Source organism: Carettochelys insculpta, chromosome 2 (assembly GCF_033958435.1).
Source record: "Carettochelys insculpta isolate YL-2023 chromosome 2, ASM3395843v1, whole genome shotgun sequence".
NCBI lineage: Eukaryota > Metazoa > Chordata > Testudines > Carettochelyidae > Carettochelys > Carettochelys insculpta.
Genome location: NC_134138.1, coordinates 28,066,087 through 28,087,652, shown reverse-complemented (window position 1 = coordinate 28,087,652; position 21,566 = coordinate 28,066,087). Strand labels below are relative to the sequence as shown.

Sequence of the window (21,566 nt, the reverse complement as noted above, 5' to 3'; positions counted from 1 at the left end):
GTCTCTTGCTAATACTACATAGAAAATATATGGATATCTGGGATCACAAAGTCTGACTCTTTCAATAAAATAATTTGCTTTTTAAAATCATAATAGAAAATCCTGTTCAGTAGCACAGATACTCATTGGGTATTCTCAGAATAAAGCACAAAAGTAATCTACCTGCATAGGATTCAAATCATCCAAGGCTTTGGTCGTTATGACTCATGAGGGGTGTGTATGTATTTGTATATATGTTGCTGACCCATCACATGGGATATGTGAATCTTTGCAAGAGTTAGCAGCCTAAATAACAAACAGCACAAAACTGTCATTTCTCTAATGAGTCAATTAGAATGTGAATCTAGTGTGAACCAGAAATTCACGTATGGTAGCTGTCTGGCTCAATATTGCTTCCAGGAGATAAAGACGACAAACTTCCTCTCATCATGTGAATTTTTCCTGTTAGAGCTAATTTTTTTATAATGTTCAACAAATTCCAGAGATCAGCTTCAGAAGAGGACCTTTAAAATGTATACTTATCCACAACCATTTATGAGGAAATCTCTGGATGTGTCATGAAAGACTTAGAAAGTATGTAATTTATAGGCAGCACATGTAGTAATGCTTTCAATTTAGGTTACCTGACATTTTCCATGTTTAGAGATGCTTGTAACTTTGCCAAACTAACCATTTGGACTGAAATTTTCCATGCCAAGTGAAACCTATGCTGATACTCCAGCCAGTTCTGTTGCCTACTTTGTAAAACAGGTGTTGAAAAACTGGAGAAGGTGCAGAAAAGAACACCAAAAATATCTGAAGACTGGACAAAATGCCTTGCAATGGATTGCTAAAGAGTTCAGCCTGTTTAGTTTGTTAAAGAGAGTTGAGAGGCGCAGAAAATGTTTTTGTCCTCCCGAGACCTGAGTGGCTGAGCAGTTCAGTGCTGCCTGTAAATTGGTGCTCATTTGTTCTAGAACTGGCTGTGATCAATAGATTATTTGAATACAGTGTATAATACGTACATGGAGAATAAAAACAAGCTAGGGATTTTTAATCTAGTGGAAAAATGCATAATAAATACTAATGGCTTTAAAGCAAAAGCAACACAAAGTCAAATTAGAAATTAGGCACAGTTTTTATCTGTGAGAGTAATTGTTCAGATAGTCAATCTACCAAAAAATATGCTGGATTCTTTCTCTCGTGATGCCTTCTTGTCAGAAGTGGATACCTTTATGGAAGATATGCTGTAGTCAAACACAACTGTTTGGGCTGAAAACAGGGATAACTGAGTGACATTTTATGCCTGTGTTATATGGGAGATTGAGTAGATCCAGTGGTTTCTTCTGGGTATATAATTTATAAATGTGTATCTGCTTCAGGCTGATTATTTTTTTCTTTAAAGTTTTATCAAAAATACTTCCTCTGCTTCTCAGAATGAGGTTCAGGAAGAATACATTGTTTTGACTATATTAAAACAAAATCTTACAAGTGTTTCACTAAGAGGTTCTGTCATCTGTATGCTTTAGGGCAGGAGTCAGCAACCTTTCCAAGACAGAATGCTGAAATTTGACCTTTTGACCTCTATGTGCAGTCCAACTGCCAGTGATACTTTTTAAAGTCACAAATAGTCCTTCTTACAATAGCTTCATTAGTCAAGAAATTAAGATGCAGTGCTTTGCCATTTAGGTGGTGATAGGTAGCATTAGCTGGTCTTTTGTTAATTCACTGGCAGCGTGGCTTTGAGCAAGCAAGACGCGGGACTGAGCTCCCACCTCACATGCTGATGAAAATCAGCTCGTGTGCCGGGGGCTGCTGATCCCTGCTTTAGAGCAAGGACTCGAAAATGGATAAAGATGGTGACTTTCAATGTGAGATATGCCTTTTGCTGTCCCTTTAAAAATTTAATTCAAATTTGATTTTAATTCTGAGCCTCTGAAAATCTGAGTTCAGACAAGCTCTTTAGAATTTTTTAGAATTTCAGTAAAATTCTCTGAAGATTCCATTAGGGCTGTGTATGCCTTGTACCCAAGTTTCCCAGGTTTCAGGGGTTGACTAGGCTCCTTCGGGAAACCAACATAGCAGACAGAACAAGAACAGAGAGCAGGGAGGGGCTTTCTCCTGTGTTTTCTGTGCCTGACCTGCTGGTGCCCAAGCTCACCTGCTTATGATTAGCCAGCCTGGAATGAGAGTGGAATGAGTATGGACATGAGTGGAATGAGTGGACATGAGTGGAATGAGGAGCCAGGGAAGAAGTAGAAAGATGAGGACGGGGATATGGAACTGATAAGGGAGTGGAACTGAGGAGACTTAATAAAATAATAATAAACAGAGATACACATCTCACAGAACTGGAAGGGACCTAAGGATGTCATCAAGTCCAGTCCCCTGCCCTTTTGGCAGGACCAATCACCCTCCCTTTTTTAACCTATTTGCCCCAGATCCTAAATGGACTCCTCAAGGATTGAACTCACAACCATAGGTTTAGCAGGCCAATGCTCAAACCACTGGAGGAGGAGGGGGGTGGTAAAATAAGGTTATCATGTAATTAAAGACTACCGTAGTGTATACACACGGAATTTGAAGAAAAGTTGCACAGACAGCTTTAATTCTGGCACTTCTTAACTTACAAATGCATGATTTTACAACCTTAAGGCTACATCTACACTTAGAGAAAACCTTGAAATAGCCATGCTAATGGCCATTTCAAAGAATACTAATGAGACACTGAAATGCACATTCAGTGCCTCAATTCGCATGCTGCCAGCCACGGCACTTCGAAATTGCCACTTTTCGCTCCTGCGCGGCTTGTCCAGAGGGGGATCCTTTTCGAAAGGACCCTGCCAGCTTTGAAATCCCCTTACTCCTATCTGCTGAAAGGAATAAGGGAATTTCGAAGTTGGTAGGGGCCTTTCAAAAAGGACCCCTATCTGGACAAGCCATGCAGGAGCAAAAAATGGCGATTTTGAAGTGCCGTGGCCAGCAGCATGCTAATGAGGTGCTGAATATGCACTTCAGTGCCTCATTAGTATTCTTCGAAATGGCCATTAGCATGGCTATTTTGAAGTTTTCCTAAGGTTGTGTCTACATGGGCACAAATCTTCAAAATAAGCATATTTCGAAGATTATTAATGAGGCACTGAATTGAATATTCAGTGCCTCATTAGCATCAGTGATTGGGATAAGGGGATTTCAAAAGGTGCGGGGTCCTTTCGAAAAGGACCCCTGTGTAGCCGTGCTGAGCTGCGCGATTTTGAAAGCGGCACTTTCGAAGCGCTGTGGCCGGAAGCGTCCTAAAGCTAATGAGGCGCTGAATATTCAATTCAGCGCCTCATTAGTAATCTTCGAAATGGCCATTAGCATGGCCATTTTGAACATTTGTGCCCATGTGGACACACCCTAAGTGTAGACAAGGCCTAACAGAGGTATAATATAATTTTTATGTGCAACAACACATATATTATTTTTTTGTATCAAAGAATGACGATATGTTGTTGGTTTTGTGTGTTAAAGAACATTCATTTCTTGACCCTCAAAATAAATATTAGACTTGGCCAATATCTACCTAACAGTCCCCTTTCCTATATCGCTTTATTAGCTATTTGATATTTGTAGCACCTCCTCACATCCTATAGATGTGCGTTGTCTAATAGTAGTAGATGCTTTATGAACACAGTGATAGGCTTGGCCCTGAAATGCTCACAGTCTAAGAAGATAAACATTAACCCAGGGCAGAGGGAGATGATCGGTGAATATTTTATTAAAAGGCTGTAAAAACTTAAAAATATTTAATAAAAATCACCCAGAAGAGCAAGACTCGTCTTGCATGTATATCAGAAACTCATTCAAGTCAGTCATCTTTAGAAATACACAATCCCAGTATCCTGTAAAATACAGTTAACAAAAGAGGGTTTGGGCTGCAGTTGGTTAACAAATTAGTAAAAAATTCAGGCATCGGTGAAGAAAGCAAAAAAGGAGAAACGGTGAGCAAGAAACTGGATGGTTCTGAAATTAAACCCTAGCAAATGTAATGGGTCATACAGGGATGTTTGTCCAATAAAAATATTCTTAGAGGTGTTGGAAAGTTGGCCTTTACCAATGTGATGATATTGGAAAGAGCTGATGTGGTGAATATTTTAATAAAAAAAAAGTGTACCCATGTATGCAGCCATGCCACTGCCTGCCGCAATATTTTGATTTTAGTGCCTTACGGACCATGATACAGGCTTAAGTACTTTCCTGAGATCAAGACCATCCCTGCACAGGATAGCTATTAAGAATATACTTAAACCTCAGTGAATGTGTAGGACTTAAGTGCACGCCTATATGATTGCCTGAATAGACCTGCTTTTCTGAATTGGTGCATACTAGAGCAGAATGAGCTAAATGACTCAGGAAAAAGAAATAACTGATTGTTTTAGTTTTTGTAGGATTTCTTTCTCATAATATGAATTATGTGCTTTACAGGGTGGTCCGGGTGTCAGAGGCCCTAAGGGTCAGCGTGGTGATCAAGGTCCAAAGGTAATCTACCACCCTCCAGTTGTAAAATGAACCTTTTTGTTTTGGGGCTTTTGTCTATTTGGGTGCATGTACATATGAATTCCTCTTTCAAAAGAGGTATGCAAATGAGGGCAGTAAAATGCAAATGAGACACATATTTGCATATTTGGCACTTCATTTGCATATTTTTATTTCAAAAGAGCTTCTTTTGAAAGAAGAAAACCAGTGTAGATGCTGCTCTTTTGACAGTAAACCCCATCTTAGAAAGAATCCTTCTCATTAAATAAAGGGAAGAAGGATTCTTTCGAAGAGGGGGGTTTACATTTGGAAGAGCAGCGTCTACGCTGGTTTTCTTCTTTCGAAAGCAGCTCTTTTGAAATAAGAAATATGCAAATGAGGTGTCAAATATGTGGTTCATTTGCATTTTATTTCCCTCATTTGCATGCCTCTTTCAAAAGAGGAATGCAAGTGTAGGTTCACCCTTTGTGTCTAAAACTGTGGGGTGGTTGTATGAGCTTAAATCCGGAATGCCTGTGATGTACTTGAAGAAGCGGGGCAGTCAGATGTCATAGGTGTTTATTGGGTTAACAGTGTACAGATCTCCTGGATCATATCATATTTGCTTCTGGCTGAGGAGCAGTAAAATGGATAGTGCTGCTGCTGTTTGTCAGCCTATATCTGTGGATTTTTGTGTGCCTAAAAGAATCAGACCTTGTGAAACAGGGACCTTATTGGCCTGTCCTCAGTGTTAACTCATTTTTTAGGTGCTGTTGAATCTTTTGGTATTTAATTCTACATAGACACTCCCTTCATACCTATAGTGGGAGTGTAACTTATGGGTTTCATGTTTTCTCTATTGTTGTAATAGGGTCTGGATGGACCTCGTGGTGAAGCTGGTGTTCCAGGACCGCAAGGGCCTCCAGGACCACAAGGGCCAAGTGGACTTTCTATTCAAGGGCTTCCAGTGAGATCTAAATGAACAATTGTGGTCTTATTGTTATCATAGTAATTTTCCAGCACCCATATGTTAGGCTGCCCCATCAGGTTAGATAAAACAAGAGATGGGGCTGAGCTGCATAGTTGAGATCCAGATCGGAACTTCACCAAAGTCTAAGGCATCTGGATTTGAGTTAAAGCTGCAAGAAGAATAGGAACCAGCTCCAATATTAAGATATGTATTTGGATATGAATTTCACTAAAACTCAGGAGAGTTGGGACCATGGGTTTTTGATTCAGACTCAAATCTAGATAAAAGCTTTTTTTTAAAAAATGCTGTAAGCTGTAGGTACACTTAAAACATAGTATTATCTTTGTTTGATTTTCTGTGACTTTGATGATCTTAGTCTAGCTCTTAGTGGAGAGATGTTCACATACCAAAACCACCTCCATCATCTGAATTAACTGACACTAACTGGCACATTTATTGGCAGCCTTGCAGAGAGGTGAGGGAGTGAATTTATAGGCATGGAGCCTGAAATACTATCTTAAGGGCTGGTTTCTCAATAACCATGTTGAGATATTTTGGCAGTGCAAAGAACCTGCATTACCAATGCCCATTCTGTTTTATAAAAAGGCTTGGAAGGATTAGATTTTTATCAGTAAACATCACATATACACTGATGAAAAAATATTTCCATCCATAATACTTGACTGTCAAAGGAAGAAAAATACCTTTTTTCTTCAGGAAGAAGGGTGCTTTCAAAAGCAGGGCTTCCATTCAAAAAGAACCCCACCTATATGGCTATTTTTGCTTTTCAAAAGCAGCACTTTTGACGTGGCAAGTGGCTGTCATTATGCAAATTAGGTGCTGAATATTCATATCAGCACCTCATTACAATTTTTGATCCACTGCATTTCCTTCCCCTTTCTGAAAGGGAAGGGTGGTGTAGATGCAGCCATAAAGCCTATTTTGAAATAGAGCCTTGGGAGGCACTATGGCTTATTTCAAAATAGGCTCTAGTCCCTGTCTTAACAGCACTTATTTCGAAGTAGCTGTTTCAAAATAGGCACTATTCCTCATAGAATGAAGGTTGCCAATTTCAAAATAGGAGGGCTGCTTTTTCAAAAATAACTGTGCTATGTAGGCCTACACTTAAGCTGCGTCCACACTTCCATTTCTCTTTCGAAAGAGGCATGCAAATGTGGAAAATCAAAAATGCAAATGAGGTGCAGATTTACATATCTGGTGCCTCATTTGCATGATCTCCTTTCAAAAGAGCTTCTTTTGAATGAACAAAAGCAGCATAGATGCAGTTCTTTCGAAAGTAAATCCCATCTTCAAAATAACTCTTCTTCCTGAAACAAAATAGGAAGAAGTTTTCTTTGAAGATGACGTTTACCTCTGCACTGCTTTTTTCCTTTCAAAAGAAGCTCTTTCGAAAGGAGAGTATGCAAATCTGCACCTCATTTGCATTTTCAATTCCCCTCATTTGCATGCCTCTTTCGAAAGAGAAATAGAAGTGTAAACACAGCCTTAGTGGCATAGACAGTATTCCCCTTTATACATTTACATAGTCTGTATATTCTGGCTTATTTTAACAGAAAATATGATCAAGGATATTATCACTGTAGGAATAAATTCCAATTGTTTCTATAGAATGTAACAGAAAATTGTATTCCTGCAGTGGAATTTTATTGACTGGATAAAATCATACTATAGAAACGATATTCTTTATTTCTCGTGTATATTCTACAGAAACCTGTTTGATTTCTATAGAACTCTGTTAATTGCTACAGGACATTTCTCTGAATGTCAAAGAGAAGCAAGTTCACTCACAGAGAGACGAGTGTCTCTCCACTTTGTAACAAAAAGGTTATCACTTTGCCAGGACATTTTAAGTTTCTTTTGAATCTGAGTTTCCCTTTTTTTTTTTAATGTTCCATGTCTTTAAAGATTTAATTAACATTTTTGTAAAGCAGTTCTGCCAATAAAATTTTAGGATATTAGGAAAAAATTAATCTGTAGTTAAGTTTTTGCACAATGTTTTGAAAAGTACAGCTGAAAATAGGAGGAAAGCATCCATTTATGTGTTTAACTGTGCGTGATTCTTGATTCCCAGGGCACACCAGGTGAAAAAGGAGAGAAGGGTGATCGTGGTCTCCCTGGCCAGCAGGTATTGCTTATATTATTGCTGCAAAGTAGCATTTAGTAGATATACTTGAACGCATAATTGCCATTCTTATGTTGGACAGGGCAGAGATTCAAAGATATTGGGCTTGTCTACACTTGCCCCCACCTTTGAAGGAGACTTGGTAATCAGGGCCACAGGAGATTAATAATGAAGTGCTGTGATGAAAACACAGCACTTCATTAGGCTACTTTTCCTCCGCAGCAACTTGGAATCTTCAGACTTTGAAGTGCTGGCATGTGTGTAGCCGTGGGCACTTCCAAGTGCCTGCACTACTTCTAAGTCCCTTTAGTCCTCAACATTTTAAGGGGCAAGTATAGACCCAGCCATTGAGGGGCACTGGTCTAGTTGAAGGTGCAAAAGATTTAGAATTAGTACCCTTCTAATTTAGTTGTGGGCCTAGTCACTGATTTGTGAACCCATGGGCAAATCACTTAGGACTGACTTTGAAGAGCCAGTCTTTCTCTTTTTGTGCTCACAAATAATCTGAGGTGCAATTTTGTGAAAACAACTGCGAGGAAGGAGCAAGGAGCTACCTGAGTACCTGGTTTGCAGAACCTGGTAGTTGGTATCTACATATCCCAACCTGTAATATTGCAGATGCAATGATTAGCAAACACATAAAAAGGGACTCTTTTAATTGCCATTTAAAAAATCATCCACTTTTCTGGACCAACTTGTAAGATTCTGAGCACTCTGAGTTCCCACTGATGGCAATTTTACTAACGTGCAAGCTATCTTTTGCATTTCTTAGTTTTAGCCTTTTACTCCTGGTTATAATGTCTTCTTCCATACAACTTTCCAAACCCTTTCCCTCCTTCATGTTTATACACTTCAGATATTTGTTGGCTATTACAAGGTTCCCCAACTTCCAGTCTTCCTTGATACTCTCAGAATCTTTCCTCATAAACTGATCCAGAAGGCTGGAGAGATGTATGCCTGTGACTGTAGGCAAAGTCTGGGATCAGCTCCAATGTCTCTCAGCAGCCTGTTAGAGGGAGGATTTCATCTGAATTTCATGGAACTCTGCCAGGCATAGCTCATTTATTTGGACTGGATGCTTGATCAAGGGTTTCCCCTTTGCTATTACTGCACCAAGTTCAGACAGTGTGGCAACTCAGGCCTTTACAAAAACGGAAAGAGAGAGATGGAAATAGTGATTTAGCTTGAAGATCTGATTTGGCTCAGTGGCATTACATTGGTATACAATGGTTACATTGGTATAAAACTGGAGGGATGCAGTATTGGCATATGTAGATGTTAATTTGATTTGACATAATGTATTAAAACCAAAAAGGCTAATTTTATATGCATATTAATAAGCCCTGTTTATTTCACTGCTGTTCCACCTTATCAGAATCATAGATATGTCCCTACTATGAATTACCCTTTTGAGTATCTAAAGCTCCATTTATCCCAGGGCTTTGGATGTATGTCAGACAAAGGCAGGGTTGTGCTGTACTGTGTAGGGTGGCTGCCATTCTGACCTTTTTCCTCCTTATCATTCACAGGGTGTCCCAGGAGCATCAGGATCACCGGGCCGCGATGGAACTCAAGGTCAAAGGGTAGGATGAAACAAACAGATTTCTCATTCCTGTTTCCATTCCATCAGTAATGGCACTGGCACAGTCAAGACCTGGGAAGTGTAAGGAGTGCAAATGACTCTACTGAAATGTGCCAGACAGGCACAGACTTTTGGGACAAAAAACGTTATATGAGTTTCCTGGAGAGTGGTTAGTGTAAATCACATAATCCTGGTTATGTAAAAATGTAGTCTTTTAAGTTTGATGCTGGGCAGTCATTGACTGATGATTGTGTGGTCCCAGAAACTGGAGATCAAAGGACATGACAGTTTAAAGAGAAAGCTGAATGTCTAGTTGGAATCTGGTTCCTGATTTAAAAACAGACAGGAACATGTAACCAAAAGGACAAAGCTAGTTGTGTGATTGAATGACTGTTTCCTACCAGAGCCCTATAGTGTTTGGGGTGACCTCTTGTCTCTTTTAGCATGCATATAGTTTCTTTGCTATCTATCTATCTACACTGGTTTTGCATTAAGTGGTAATGCAGTTTGCATTGTCAGAGCTAATTGATAAGTGGTGTACACCATTATACTCCCAAGACAAAGAGTTAGCCACTGGTGCTGGATGCTGATCAGATCTGCTAGAAAATCATAGGCTATGTCTAAACTAGAGCAATGTATCAAAAGAAGTTTCTATCAGAAGATATATTCCAGCAAAACTTCTGTCGACAGATTGCGGCCAGACTGCAAAGCAGATCAAAAGAGCAATCCACTCTGTCGACAGAGAGTGGCCAGACTGCCCAGCCACTCTCTCAACAAAACAGCCAACTGGAAGCACAGCAGATGGATCTGCCCGGTATCCCAGAAGCCCTGTCGGTCAACAGAAGGCCCCCTGGAATGTTCAGACTGGCTTTCTGTTGACAGATTTCTGTCGACAGAGGTGTTCTGTCTCATGGGGGAGCAGCAGAACACTGTTGACAAAAGTGCTGCATTCTGTTGATTTACTGTCGACAGAATGCCTTGGGAATGTGGACCCACCATGAGTTTAGTCAACAAAAGGCCAGTTTTATGGACAAAACTCTCTAGTGTAGACACAGCCATAGTGAGGTGCAGAAGGACTGCAAACCTAGATGTGACACATTGATAATGGAACACTTGAAAGCCTATTCTGGAGTTTAACTACTTGAATAGTCGGTCAGGTTTTCCCAATATGTAGCCTAGATTTTCCCTGCTACAGATGAAGCCCATTACTTCTTGTCCTACATTCAGTGGTCATAAAGAACAATTGAGCAATCCTCTTTATAACAGCCCTTAACATATCTGAAAACTCATCAGGTAGTTCCTCTGTCCATTATAATCCCCAAATCCTTTTCAGTGGTACAACCACCTAGCCAATTATGTCTCTATTTTGTAACTATGCATACAATCTGTCTCTCCTAATGGAAGTACTTTGCTACTACTACTACTTAACCCTTGTACTCTGCATGGAGCATAGGTCATCTACAAGTCTCCTCCACTTCACTCTGTCTTGGGACAAAACTTCTAGCTGCCTCCAGAAGTTCACCAGTTGTTATCCTTCAATCTCAGTAGACCTTTTCCACATTGTCCAAGATCTTCCTCTTATGCATTTTCCTTGAGAGTTCCATGTGAGAGCTTGATGGACTATGCTGGATGATTGTTTTCATTTGATTCGTTCAACATATGAACGCTCGACATGCCAAGTTGTTCACAATAGTGTCTTGACAGAAAACTTCAGCATACCTTTGGGAGTGCAACAAAGGTGCCTATTGTCATCTTTCCTGTTCTTGATCACAATGGACTGGATGGTGAACAGGACCACAGATGACTATCAACGAGGCATTCAGTGGACACTTTTCAAAAAGCTAGAGGACATTGATTTTGTTGATTATGTTGCCCTCCTTTCACGCAGACATGAAAGCAAAAGGTCACAACATTAGACAAAACTGCCTCATTGACTAGACTGGGTATTAACAAGGAAAACACCAAGACAATGAGGATCAACCAGTCTAACACCACCACCATCACACTGGAAGGGGATGACCTGGAATATGTGGAGCAGTTTACCTACCTGTAGAGTATTGTGGGCATAGATGGAGGAACAGATAAGGATATCAATGCCAGGATAGGGAAAGCAACAGCTGCATTCAAGACACTCCATCCCATATGGAGTTTACAGATAGTATCTGTGAAGACAAAACTGTGGATCTTCAATACAAATGTGAAGGGTATGCTCTTGTATGGATGTGAGACCTGGTGTACTAAAAAGTCTTAAAATCACAAGCTACTGACATTCATAAACAGATGCCTGAGGTACGTGCTTCACATCAAATAGCAAGATTTTATTGCAAACAAGGAGTTTTTGAACAGAGCAGGACAAGAATCAAATGACATTAAAATCAAAAGAAGAAGGTGCACTTAGCCTTTATGGAATTTCATCCTGTTGAATTCAAACCAGTTCTCCAATGTGTCAAGATTGTTTTGAATTCTAATCCTGTCTTCCAATGTGCTTGCAACCCCTGTCAGCTTTGTCATACACAAATATTATAAACCTAAACCCTTAAGTGGGTTCCCTCAAGAAGGATCGGGAGGGAAATCAAATCAAACCCTCAAACAGTGACAGCCACTGTCTGTGAAAGATGATTTATAATATAATTTATAATACCTTACATTCTCTGTGTATAGACCTACTGCTGTGACACCTACATATAACTAGCAAACAAAATAATCAGTATATATTTAATTTTATTTATCTATACATTATCTTCTCCTTTATGTGGTGGGAAGGGTTTCAATTTTGGGACAAAGGCAGTTGGATAGTAAGATGATGGAGCTGTACACCTGGGAGTTGAGGGGTTTTGCTGGGGGCAGGGCAATGCATGAATCCAGCCAGTGGGACCTGTGAGATTTTGCTGTGGGGGGATGGTGAGCACCCACAGCTCTTCCCACTTGGCAGTGATTGGGGCCCACCATGGGTCTTACCCACCCTGACATAGCTGGATGCATAAGTCCTAGAAACCACCCTGATCACCTTGCTCAAATCTTTGTTCTTATTTCCTTAATCTGCTCTTTCACTTCCTAGATTGTATGTTCTGCAAGGCAGGAAATCTGTCTTTGTATGCATTTGCACAGCAGTAGCAGATTTGGTGCAATTGCATTCTGTGCAAATAATTATAATAATAAGCATGTATTTATGTAGTAGTTTTAGATTTATGCCTGATAGTTCCTGTGCACTGGTGCCAATTGGGTAGGACAGGGATTGGCAATCTACAGCTCCAGAGCCGCATGTGGCTCTTTCAGGAGTCACTTGTGGCTCTGAGTGCTGCTGCTGCTGACTCCTCTCGAGGCTCTGGAGGCTGCTGTTGCTTAAACAAAAAAAAACTAAATTCAGTTGGCTGCCATTAGATCAACTAAATTTAGGTTTTTGTTGAAGCAGTGGCAGCCTCTGGAGCTGCTGAGCGATCAGCTGTGGCAGGGAGCCCTGGAAGAGAAAGCTGGAAGGGCAGGGAGCCGCCCCACATGTATGGAAGTATAAGCCAGCAAGAGAGCTGGAGGGGAGGAGCAACTGAGCCTGCCCCTACCAGAATCACACAGCTCCACTGAGAAATCAGCGAGAAGCAGCAGGGCTGCTGTGGGGGATCTCTGCGTGCTGAGGTGTGTTAATCCTGGGGATGGGCGAGAGCAGTGGTTGGGGCTCAAAGGGGTCAAGCCTGGAGGTGTGAGGGGAAGGTTGGGGCTCAGAGGGGTTAAGCTGGGGGCAGGGGTGGAGGTTGGAGCTGACAGAAGATAAGCATGGGGGTGGGGGGCGGGTCTGCGGGATGGTGGAGTAAAGCCTGGGAATAGGGGGTGGATTTGGGGGCTGAGACAGGTAAAGCTGGAGATGGGGGTAACTTAACTTTCTAACTGGTACAAATCATTGTGTGTGCACTGTTCTTAACATAGGGGTGACAAAAAGCATAGCTTGACGTCATTTATTAAGGCCTGTCTCGTATTCATGTGCATTGTGGCTCTTGAAGGGTTGATTTTTTTTTTAACTGAATTTGAAATTATGGCTCTTCTCACTGTTTTGGTTGCAGACCCTGGGATAGGAGAGTCAAAAGCATTATTAGTTTAATTTAGAGTCAGTCCAGTGAGACAGCAGTCTAGTACATAGATGTCCATGTAAAAAACACTACCATGATAACAGCTAGCATTAACTAGCACCTTTGTTGGTTGTCTCAAGAAAGAAGCAAGGAACAGAACTGGGAAACTTTATTGCCCTCAAGAACAGAGTTGAGGAATGCTGGAAGGACAGTAAGGAAGCCTGTACTATTTCTAACGTATTTGGTACAAATTAGGTCTTCTGTGTCCCGTATCGTTAATATGGCAGTATGTTATTTTCTTAAATGTTTAAAAATGAAGCAAGCCCAAGTAAAAGAATAAAATGAATACTATGAAACGAAGAAAGAGCTAAATAATAATAGAAAGATGGGATAAACTTTCTTTTGCTTGTGGTGAGACTTTTGAGGAATATTTACATTCTAACCAAGATATGGAATCTGAATATTAACTTGTTTGGATAAAACTGTAGGTACTTCCCACCTGTCTTTGGAAATGTCTGTAAGTTAGACTTGTAAAGCAGCAGCTAATCAGTCTTTTGTTTCATACTGCTAAGTACATTGAATCCAGGTATTGCAAAATAATCCTACCTGATGATTCGTACAATATAGGTAAAGTACATTGTTAAATTGGACTTAGTTTCCTTTAAATGATATTTACATTTTTTTCTGGATGTTTGGGACCCTTTTTTTGAAACTGGGCATGAAACTTTGTGACTTCAGGAAATTGTCAAGCTCCTTTCTCCTTCATTCTTTGGGCTCCTGGCATTCAGCTGAGCCTCATCTTGGCCCCAGTCCTGCAGACCCTTAGCACGTTTAACTTTAAGCCTGTGAATAGTTCCACTGAAAGCAGCATAGTGTTAGGGGCTATGATGGTTTCCCTCTGAAATTAGGTAAAAAAGAGATTTTTTTAAAGAGTAAGATTTGTGCTGAATTATGTGTTGATAGAAACCAACATTTTGAGCTTAAAGATTTCGGGTTTACAACTAAATTATTAGTCAAATGTATGAGATGAGAAATGTATTATATTAAGTAACCAGCCATCATGCCAACTTCCTTCTTTTCAATCTTAATAGCTGTGTCTACACGTGCACGCTACTTCGAAGTAGCGGCACTAACTTCGAAATAGCGCCGGTCGCGGCTACACGTGTCGGGCGCTATTTCGAAGTTAACTTCGACGTTAGGCGGCGAGACGTCGAAGTCGCTAACCTCATGAGGGGATCGGAATAGCGCCCTACTTCGACGTTCAGCGTCGAAGTAGGGACCATGTAGACGATCCGCGTCCCGCAACGTCGAAATTGCCGGGTCCTCCATGGCGGCCATCAGCTGGGGGGTTGAGAGATGCTCTCTCTCCAGCCCCTGCGGGGCTCTATGGTCACCGTGGGCAGCAGCCCTTAGCCCAGGGCTTCTGGCTGCTGCTGCGGCAGCTGGGGATCCATGCTGCAGGCACAGGGTCTGCAACCAGTTGTAGGCTCTGTGTATCTTGTGTTGTATAGTGCAACTGTGTCTGGGAGGGGCCCTTTAAGGGAGCGGCTTGCTGTTGAGTCCGCCCTGTGACCCTGTCTGCAGCTGTGCCTGGCACCCTTATTTCGATGTGTGCTACTTTGGCGTGTAGACATGCCCTCGCAGCGCCTATTTCGATGTGGTGCCGCGCAACGTCGAAGTTGAACATCGACATTGCCAGCCCTGGAGGACGTGTAGACATTATTCATCGAAATAGCCTATTTCGATGTAGGCTTCACATGTAGACGTAGCCATTCTGTGTTTTCCTTGTCATATGTTGCATGCTACATACCTGTCTTTCTCATGCCTCATGATCTTGTAGCTTCTTTTAGCTCCTTCCCTTTTGCTGTGCCTGCACCTGCATCTTCCCCATGCTTCTCACTGTCACTATTGTGACTTCAGCAACAGTTTCAGTACTGACGAGTAAGACTACGTGACATAGTGATAAAAATGCCAGTGAACATGTTACCGGCTCTTTTCTGTGCCCAGTCTTTACAGGTATGAAACTACTGCAGCTATACTTAGCTTTATGTTTTAACTCTGTACTTTTGGCTTCGGAGGTGCTGGGTTTAATCTCTGGTGTCTCAGACGTTAGACAAGTGCTGCCACCTGGGGAACTGAACTGATAGTGTAGCCGTACTGGGATGTTTTTAAGACAAAAGGACAGCATAGACAATGGCTTTGATTAAGTCGTGGGAAAGGCATATAACTCTTATGGTGTAGACAGCCCCACTGTGTTCTATAGTGTGGGTGGGAAGTTAAATAAATTCTCAGTTTTAAATACTGATCATAATTCTTTCCTGTGTTTAGTTTCTCCCACTCTTGAGGAAATGAACTAGACGATTGTTTTTCAGTTTAGTATTGCTCGTGATGCTCTGAGGATCTTATAGAATTAGGCCTATTATTGGGCATTTGTGCTATATTGTCGTGCGCCAGTGGTTTCTATGGCAACAGACTGTGATTTTTATACACAGAATGATGGACGGTGCTATATTGTGCAGTGCTGGGCATTTGCACTATATTGTCATGCTACAGTGATTTCTATGGCAACAAACCATGATGTTATACATACAGAATGATGGGCTTGATTCTCCATTCTATTGCATTGCTATATGCTGGTGTAACTCCATTGATTCCAGTGAAGTTACACTGGCATAAAACCACTGTGAAAGAGTGGAGACCAGTGACCTCACTGCATGGTCTGTCTGAAGGGAAAGCTCATTGCCAATGGAATATGCTGTAATTCTGACAGGCGTAACTGAAGCAATTTCAAAGGGAAACTGTAAAGTTGCAGAGAAGTAACTTAGCTGTTTGTATAATGTTCTCTTTATCAAAGCTTCCTTCTGTAAGCCACACTTTGAAACTATTTTGCAGCCTACACTCTAACACTAAAATTAAGAATTGACCTTTTCTGTGGTAGCTTAGGCATCATTTTCTTTTTAAGGTTTATTATTAATTAAAATGATGGAGGCATACTGGACCTGATTCATCAAAGCACTTGAAAAGTTCTACTAATGTTAATGGCATTTAAGCACATGACTAAGCATTTTGCCAAGTCATAGCCAACGTGATGTTAATTTTAAAATGTCCTTAACCTACAAATAGATTTTTTTTCCTTTCTGGTTTACTTTTATTTCCTTGCTTCCTTTCTGCTTCATCTTATTTTCTGGTACTTGGAGCATCTCATCATTATTAAAAACCATTACCCTGAGTCTCTGATTTTGCTTCCCTTTTCACACTTATTTTAATTTTTTATTTGATGCCAAGTTTAAAACTTTTCCCTCTGGGTTGTTGATTTTTTACTGCTGGTTTATTTATTTAAGATTTTTTAAATTATAGATACTATTTTTTTTCCTTTTTTTGGCTTGTGGGAGTTTCTTTTTCAAAGAAGAAATTAAAGTATAGCCCCTAATCAGGTTTATAAAATACAAATGCAAATCAATTTCAGAATGGACTGACTGCCCATGCTCTGAGATGAGATCAATATTCATTTTAAAGGACAGAACAGAGTTAAAGATCTGTTTTCTCTTAACAGAAACAACTCTAAGCATCCTTGGCAGATTTTAAAACAAGTCTGGTACCTGGACTAAATCTGAATTTCAGATTAATACTGGGAACCACTCCTTCACTCACCTTAGTCCTCCTATTATAAATGAAGAAATAAAAATGTTGGAAAAGGAGATATAGTTTCTGCCTGTTTTATTCTTGGTGATGTGGTCATTGCCAAAATATTCAAGGGACCTTTCCCTGCCCCCTTCTCACCCTACAGTCACCCATATTAGATTAATTATACTAAAATGAGCAATGTGTGCTTTTACATTAACTCTCCTGGACACAGCTAAGTCATGCACAAAGGGACTAGGTTGAACTGTGCAGAACTGCATGCCTAAGTTGAGATCAAGGTGCTAGTCAGCCCCCATGCTCTCCTCCAAGCCCATCTGGCCCAAATATTCTCCACTTAGATTCACTAGTTTTTTCAGTCCTTCCTTTTCTGCCAGGGATATGAAGTTAAGAGCTAGATTATGATTGATACTGGTGGAGGAGCACTAGCAGAAGAAGAAAGGTGCTTTCTTCTCACATGTTCCCCAGGGCCTTCGCACTAGGTCCAGTTGTACTTACATTCCTTGTTCTCTCCTGAAAGATGAAAGCCGCCCTGGAGAGGGCAGAGCCATCAAGTTGGGGTGAAAGGACCATAAATTACCATTCCAAGGCATGGTGTAGTAGGTATCTGTCCCTTGTGGGCACATATTGGGGGAGAGACTCTGCCTCCTTTGTCCTCCAGTTCCTCAGCTCATTATTCCCTACCCCAAAATGTCTGTGACTTGGTCACCTCTCTTTCTTCCCTAGTGGCTTTCCCATAGTCTCCCCCTGCACACCAGACTTCTCCTGGGAAGAGAGACAAGAACCGGGTGCTGGTCTTGGGGTTGCAGACAAGTATCATCTGACAGACAGGCATGTAGCATTGAATGGAGACAACTGCTTTATTGCATGAGTTTTGTTTTGTCTTGGCAGTGCACCAGAGGGCCATGAAGGTGAAATGTGGTGTCTACTGCTGGAACTACTCCCTGGCTGTATTACCAGGCCAGGAACAGGCGGGAGGGTTTGAGCATCTGCTGCTTTACCTGTCTTGCCACAATTAGCCCACCCTTCTGGTCCTTTGAAGTTTTTGTCTGTCCATGGTGGTACACTTCTAACTGCTCCACTCCATGTGTGAAACAGAAAAGGACCAGACTGGTAAGGAAAAGAATTTATTTTCAATGCAAGAGTTTTAGTAGCAGAATATAAACAATGGCAAAAAACATCTAAGTGGTTGGCAAAGTACACTGTGCATTGCCTTCTGAATTTTAAACTGAAAACTAGAATACAAGCTTGCTGCGTATCATCTCTGAGAGGGGATGATTCAGTTGTATTCCCTTTTACCTGTAGTGCTACAAAGGAGGGAGAATATTAAGTGGGTGTTAACTGCATTCAAGTGCTGGGCAGCAGAACTAGTTTGGCTCATCAGAACAAAAAGCAGCCAAGTAGCACTTTAAAGACTAGCAAAATAGTTTATTAGGTGAGCTTTCGTGGGACAGACCCACTTCTTCAGACCATAGACAGACCAAGTGGGTCTGTCCCATGAAAGCTCACCTATTAAACTATTTTGCTAGTCTTTAAAGTGCTACTTGACTGCTTTTTGTTTGGCTAGTGTATAGATTAGCATGGCTTCCTCTCTGTTAGTATAGTTTGGCTCATGCTTTCAGACTTTCTACACACTGCCCTTAAGATCAATGAAGGATGTGTATTCTGAGCAGCGAAGGATTCTAGAGTCACTTTACTGGTCTTTTCCTCATCTTAGCTTTATTTAGTCAGAACGGTATTGATCCCTTTTGTGAATCACCTCACATCTGCAGACTGATGCTACTGAGGTCTGAAGAAGTGGGTCTGCCCCACGAAAGCTCATCACCTAATAAATTGTTTTGTTAGTTTTAAAGTGCTACAGGACTGGTTTTTTGTTTTGGGAGGTAGTCTGTAGTATTCTACTGAACTAATTGGGTAGTTGTATGCCTGCCACAGTCACTGTGAATTGTGACAGGGGGAAAAATATGCAAAATACCTTCAAGAATCCTGGACAGTGGTGAAATTTGGGAGGGCACAGCACTGCTTTTTTCAGCGTTTGATATGGCAAGAATAATTATTTGAAGCCCGAAATATATGAGTGCCGGGTTTGATTCTGTTCTATTTGTTCAGACTAGCTTGCCATTAGACTCTCTCCTGCAGCCTTTGCTCAGACACACTCAGTGGTCTTTCATGAGTAAATATTGGGTGATGTGGCTCCGTAAACTCAGGGACAGTTTTGCCTGTATGCAGGACCTTATAGTTATCTAGTTACAGAGAGGTAGCCATGTTAGTCTGTATCTTAACAAAATAAAAAAGCAGTGATGTAGCACTTTGAAAACTAACAAGATAATTTATTAGATGATGAGCTTTCATGGGACAGACCCACTTCTTCAGATCTGGAAATAGTACTGGAAATGAATTGGCATGACGAATATATAACAAGAGAGATAGAAAACAAAACAACAAAAAAACTTAAATGAAAACTGACAAATTAGCGAAGGTGTCGCGGGGATGCAACAATCACTATGGCCGTTTCTACAATGACACTTTCTCCGAAAGTAGCATGCTGATAAACGGTCTGAAATATGCTAATGAGGCACGAATGAAAATTCCCCACTCCTCATTAGCATCAGGTCACGTGATTTAGAATCCGGAAGATGCTCTTCTGGACTCCAAAAGGCCGTTTAGAAGCGTGGCCCCTGGGTGGTCATCTTGAAGGATGTCCGTCTTCCAGCAGCCCCTTCCCCCTGAACATTTTCGGTTTTTATTTCTGATGTCATCGTACAGATTATGCACAGGTAGAATTTGTCATGGTTTTATAATTTATAGCTTTGAGCACTGAGAAAACTTTTCTTGATTTGCTGATTGATTTTAAAAGAGCTAAAATTATTTATTTCTTATTTATATAAACTTCGGTTAGATTGGTATTTATTTCACTGTAACATCACTAGTCCTTTTTATTTTTTAGTTCTCATCATTCCTTCTAGAAGTTTATCACTTATCCATTCTTAAAATCCTCAGAATTTAAGTGGGTGAAGAGGGAAAGAAGAAATCCGTCTTTAATTTTTTTTAAGGTTGGGTACCATATATTGTAACCTGTCAGAATTGGAAGCCTTTTGGTGGACAAGTATAAATACTGTCAGAACCAGTACATTTTTCCAAATACTGGTTCTGGACCAGGGGTGAGAACAGCTGATGGGATTATGATTTAAAATAAGTTAATTAAAAATGTGCGTCTTGTTTAATATGGAAAAGTATGCTTTCCTCTTCTACATTTGTACACTTTCTGTCATGAGGTGTTCGATTTCTAATATGGGGGCAATCTTTAGTCTTTGGCTCTGATTCAGAAAGGTTCTTAAATCTGTACCTTCATGCACATGAATATGCCCGATGAAGTCTCAGTAAGCAGCTTCCTGAATCAATGCCTCTGTGGTCTCAAGTAGAGCTGGGCGTTATTTGTGGCCAATGAAATTTTCCTCCCGTTAATGCATTCATCATGAAGTCAGTGGCATAGTCACATGAGTCACAATGATCTGTGTGAAGAGGAGTTTGTAGGAGTGGGATCCAGGTCACATAATTCACAGGGTGACCATATTTCCCTGTGCTGAATACAGGACACCTAGTAAAATTACGTGTCTTCAAGAGAGTTCAATGGCAATCAGAACTATGCAGGAAAAACATTCAAGTTAACTTCAAGTTGACTGAGCCTCCATTAAAAAGAAATACTTTATCTTTATTGACCTTTTTCTTGCGAAAGTTTTCATGGAGAGAGGTGACTCACACACACGCCCATATAATTCTCTCACACGAGGACAAGGGGTAGCCAACCAACCTGATCCAGTTCTCCCTGCCTAGCTCTCTCCACCTCCATGCCTGGGTGGGCTCCTGGGATGGACTCGCCTCTCCTGGTACCTGGTGCTACTCTTTTCGATGCAGCATGGGAGGAGCACGTAAGGTCACAGGCCCACTCTCACCAGATCTCTGTGGGGGTTAATACTAGAACGTGGCCAGCAGCAGCCTTTCAGCACTGTGCAGGAGAGAAGGGCTTCCAGCCACAGGGGTGGGGGTGGAGGCAGATAGGGATGACTTGGCCACTGTCTTTGCAGAGGTCACCTCTCCCCACTCCCTCTTTCCTGTGGCTAGAAGCAGCTTATCCCTTCCTGCTCTAGAAAGGCAGCTAACACCTCCAAGCTGCTGCTGGCCACCAACATAACCCAGCCACCTCCTCTCCTCTGGCTACCGCGTGAGCAGAAGGGGGTTAAATCCTAAGGACGCATTGAGCACCATGGGCCAGGGAACCTGACAGCAGGGTCTTCAGCAAACCTGGCCAGAGAAGTGGCTCAGCAGGTGAGTGTGTATAGGGGAGGGAGCAGCCACACGCTTCCTTTGGATGGACCTAGGGCAGGGGCAATGTGTGAAGAGGGAGTTAAGCATCCCTGCCCAGGGGGCTGCTGTGTACCTGCAGGGCTGGGGCATGAACAGGCTGGAAGTAGCTTCCTCCCCACCACTGAACTCTGGAGCTTAGTCAAAGGGCAGAGACACTTCCTTGTGGCAGTGTAGTGCAGGACTTTGGCACATGCAGGGGTTAGCTCCTCTTGGCGAGCATCTTGAGCCATCGGGCCTTGAGATTTCCATGACTTCCAACCCAGCCAGAAAGCGTAGGGGAAGGAAGGAGCCTGGTGAATAGGCTATAGGTGAACTGAATGATCCAACGATGAG

General features: G+C 41.5%; 1 protein-coding gene across 3 annotated transcripts in view; it reads left to right on the top strand.

The window, feature by feature from the left end:
* The window catches only part of COL14A1 (collagen type XIV alpha 1 chain), a 195,452-nt gene that overhangs the window by 144,938 nt on the left and 28,948 nt on the right, over nt 1–21,566 (top strand). For all 3 annotated transcript variants that reach the window (XM_074986728.1, XM_074986726.1, XM_074986727.1), the window contains 4 exons: nt 4,447–4,500; nt 5,348–5,443; nt 7,539–7,592; nt 9,119–9,172. In XM_074986728.1, coding sequence (XP_074842829.1) covers nt 4,447–4,500; nt 5,348–5,443; nt 7,539–7,592; nt 9,119–9,172 — 258 coding nt within the window. The remainder of the gene's footprint in view (nt 1–4,446; nt 4,501–5,347; nt 5,444–7,538; nt 7,593–9,118; nt 9,173–21,566) is intronic.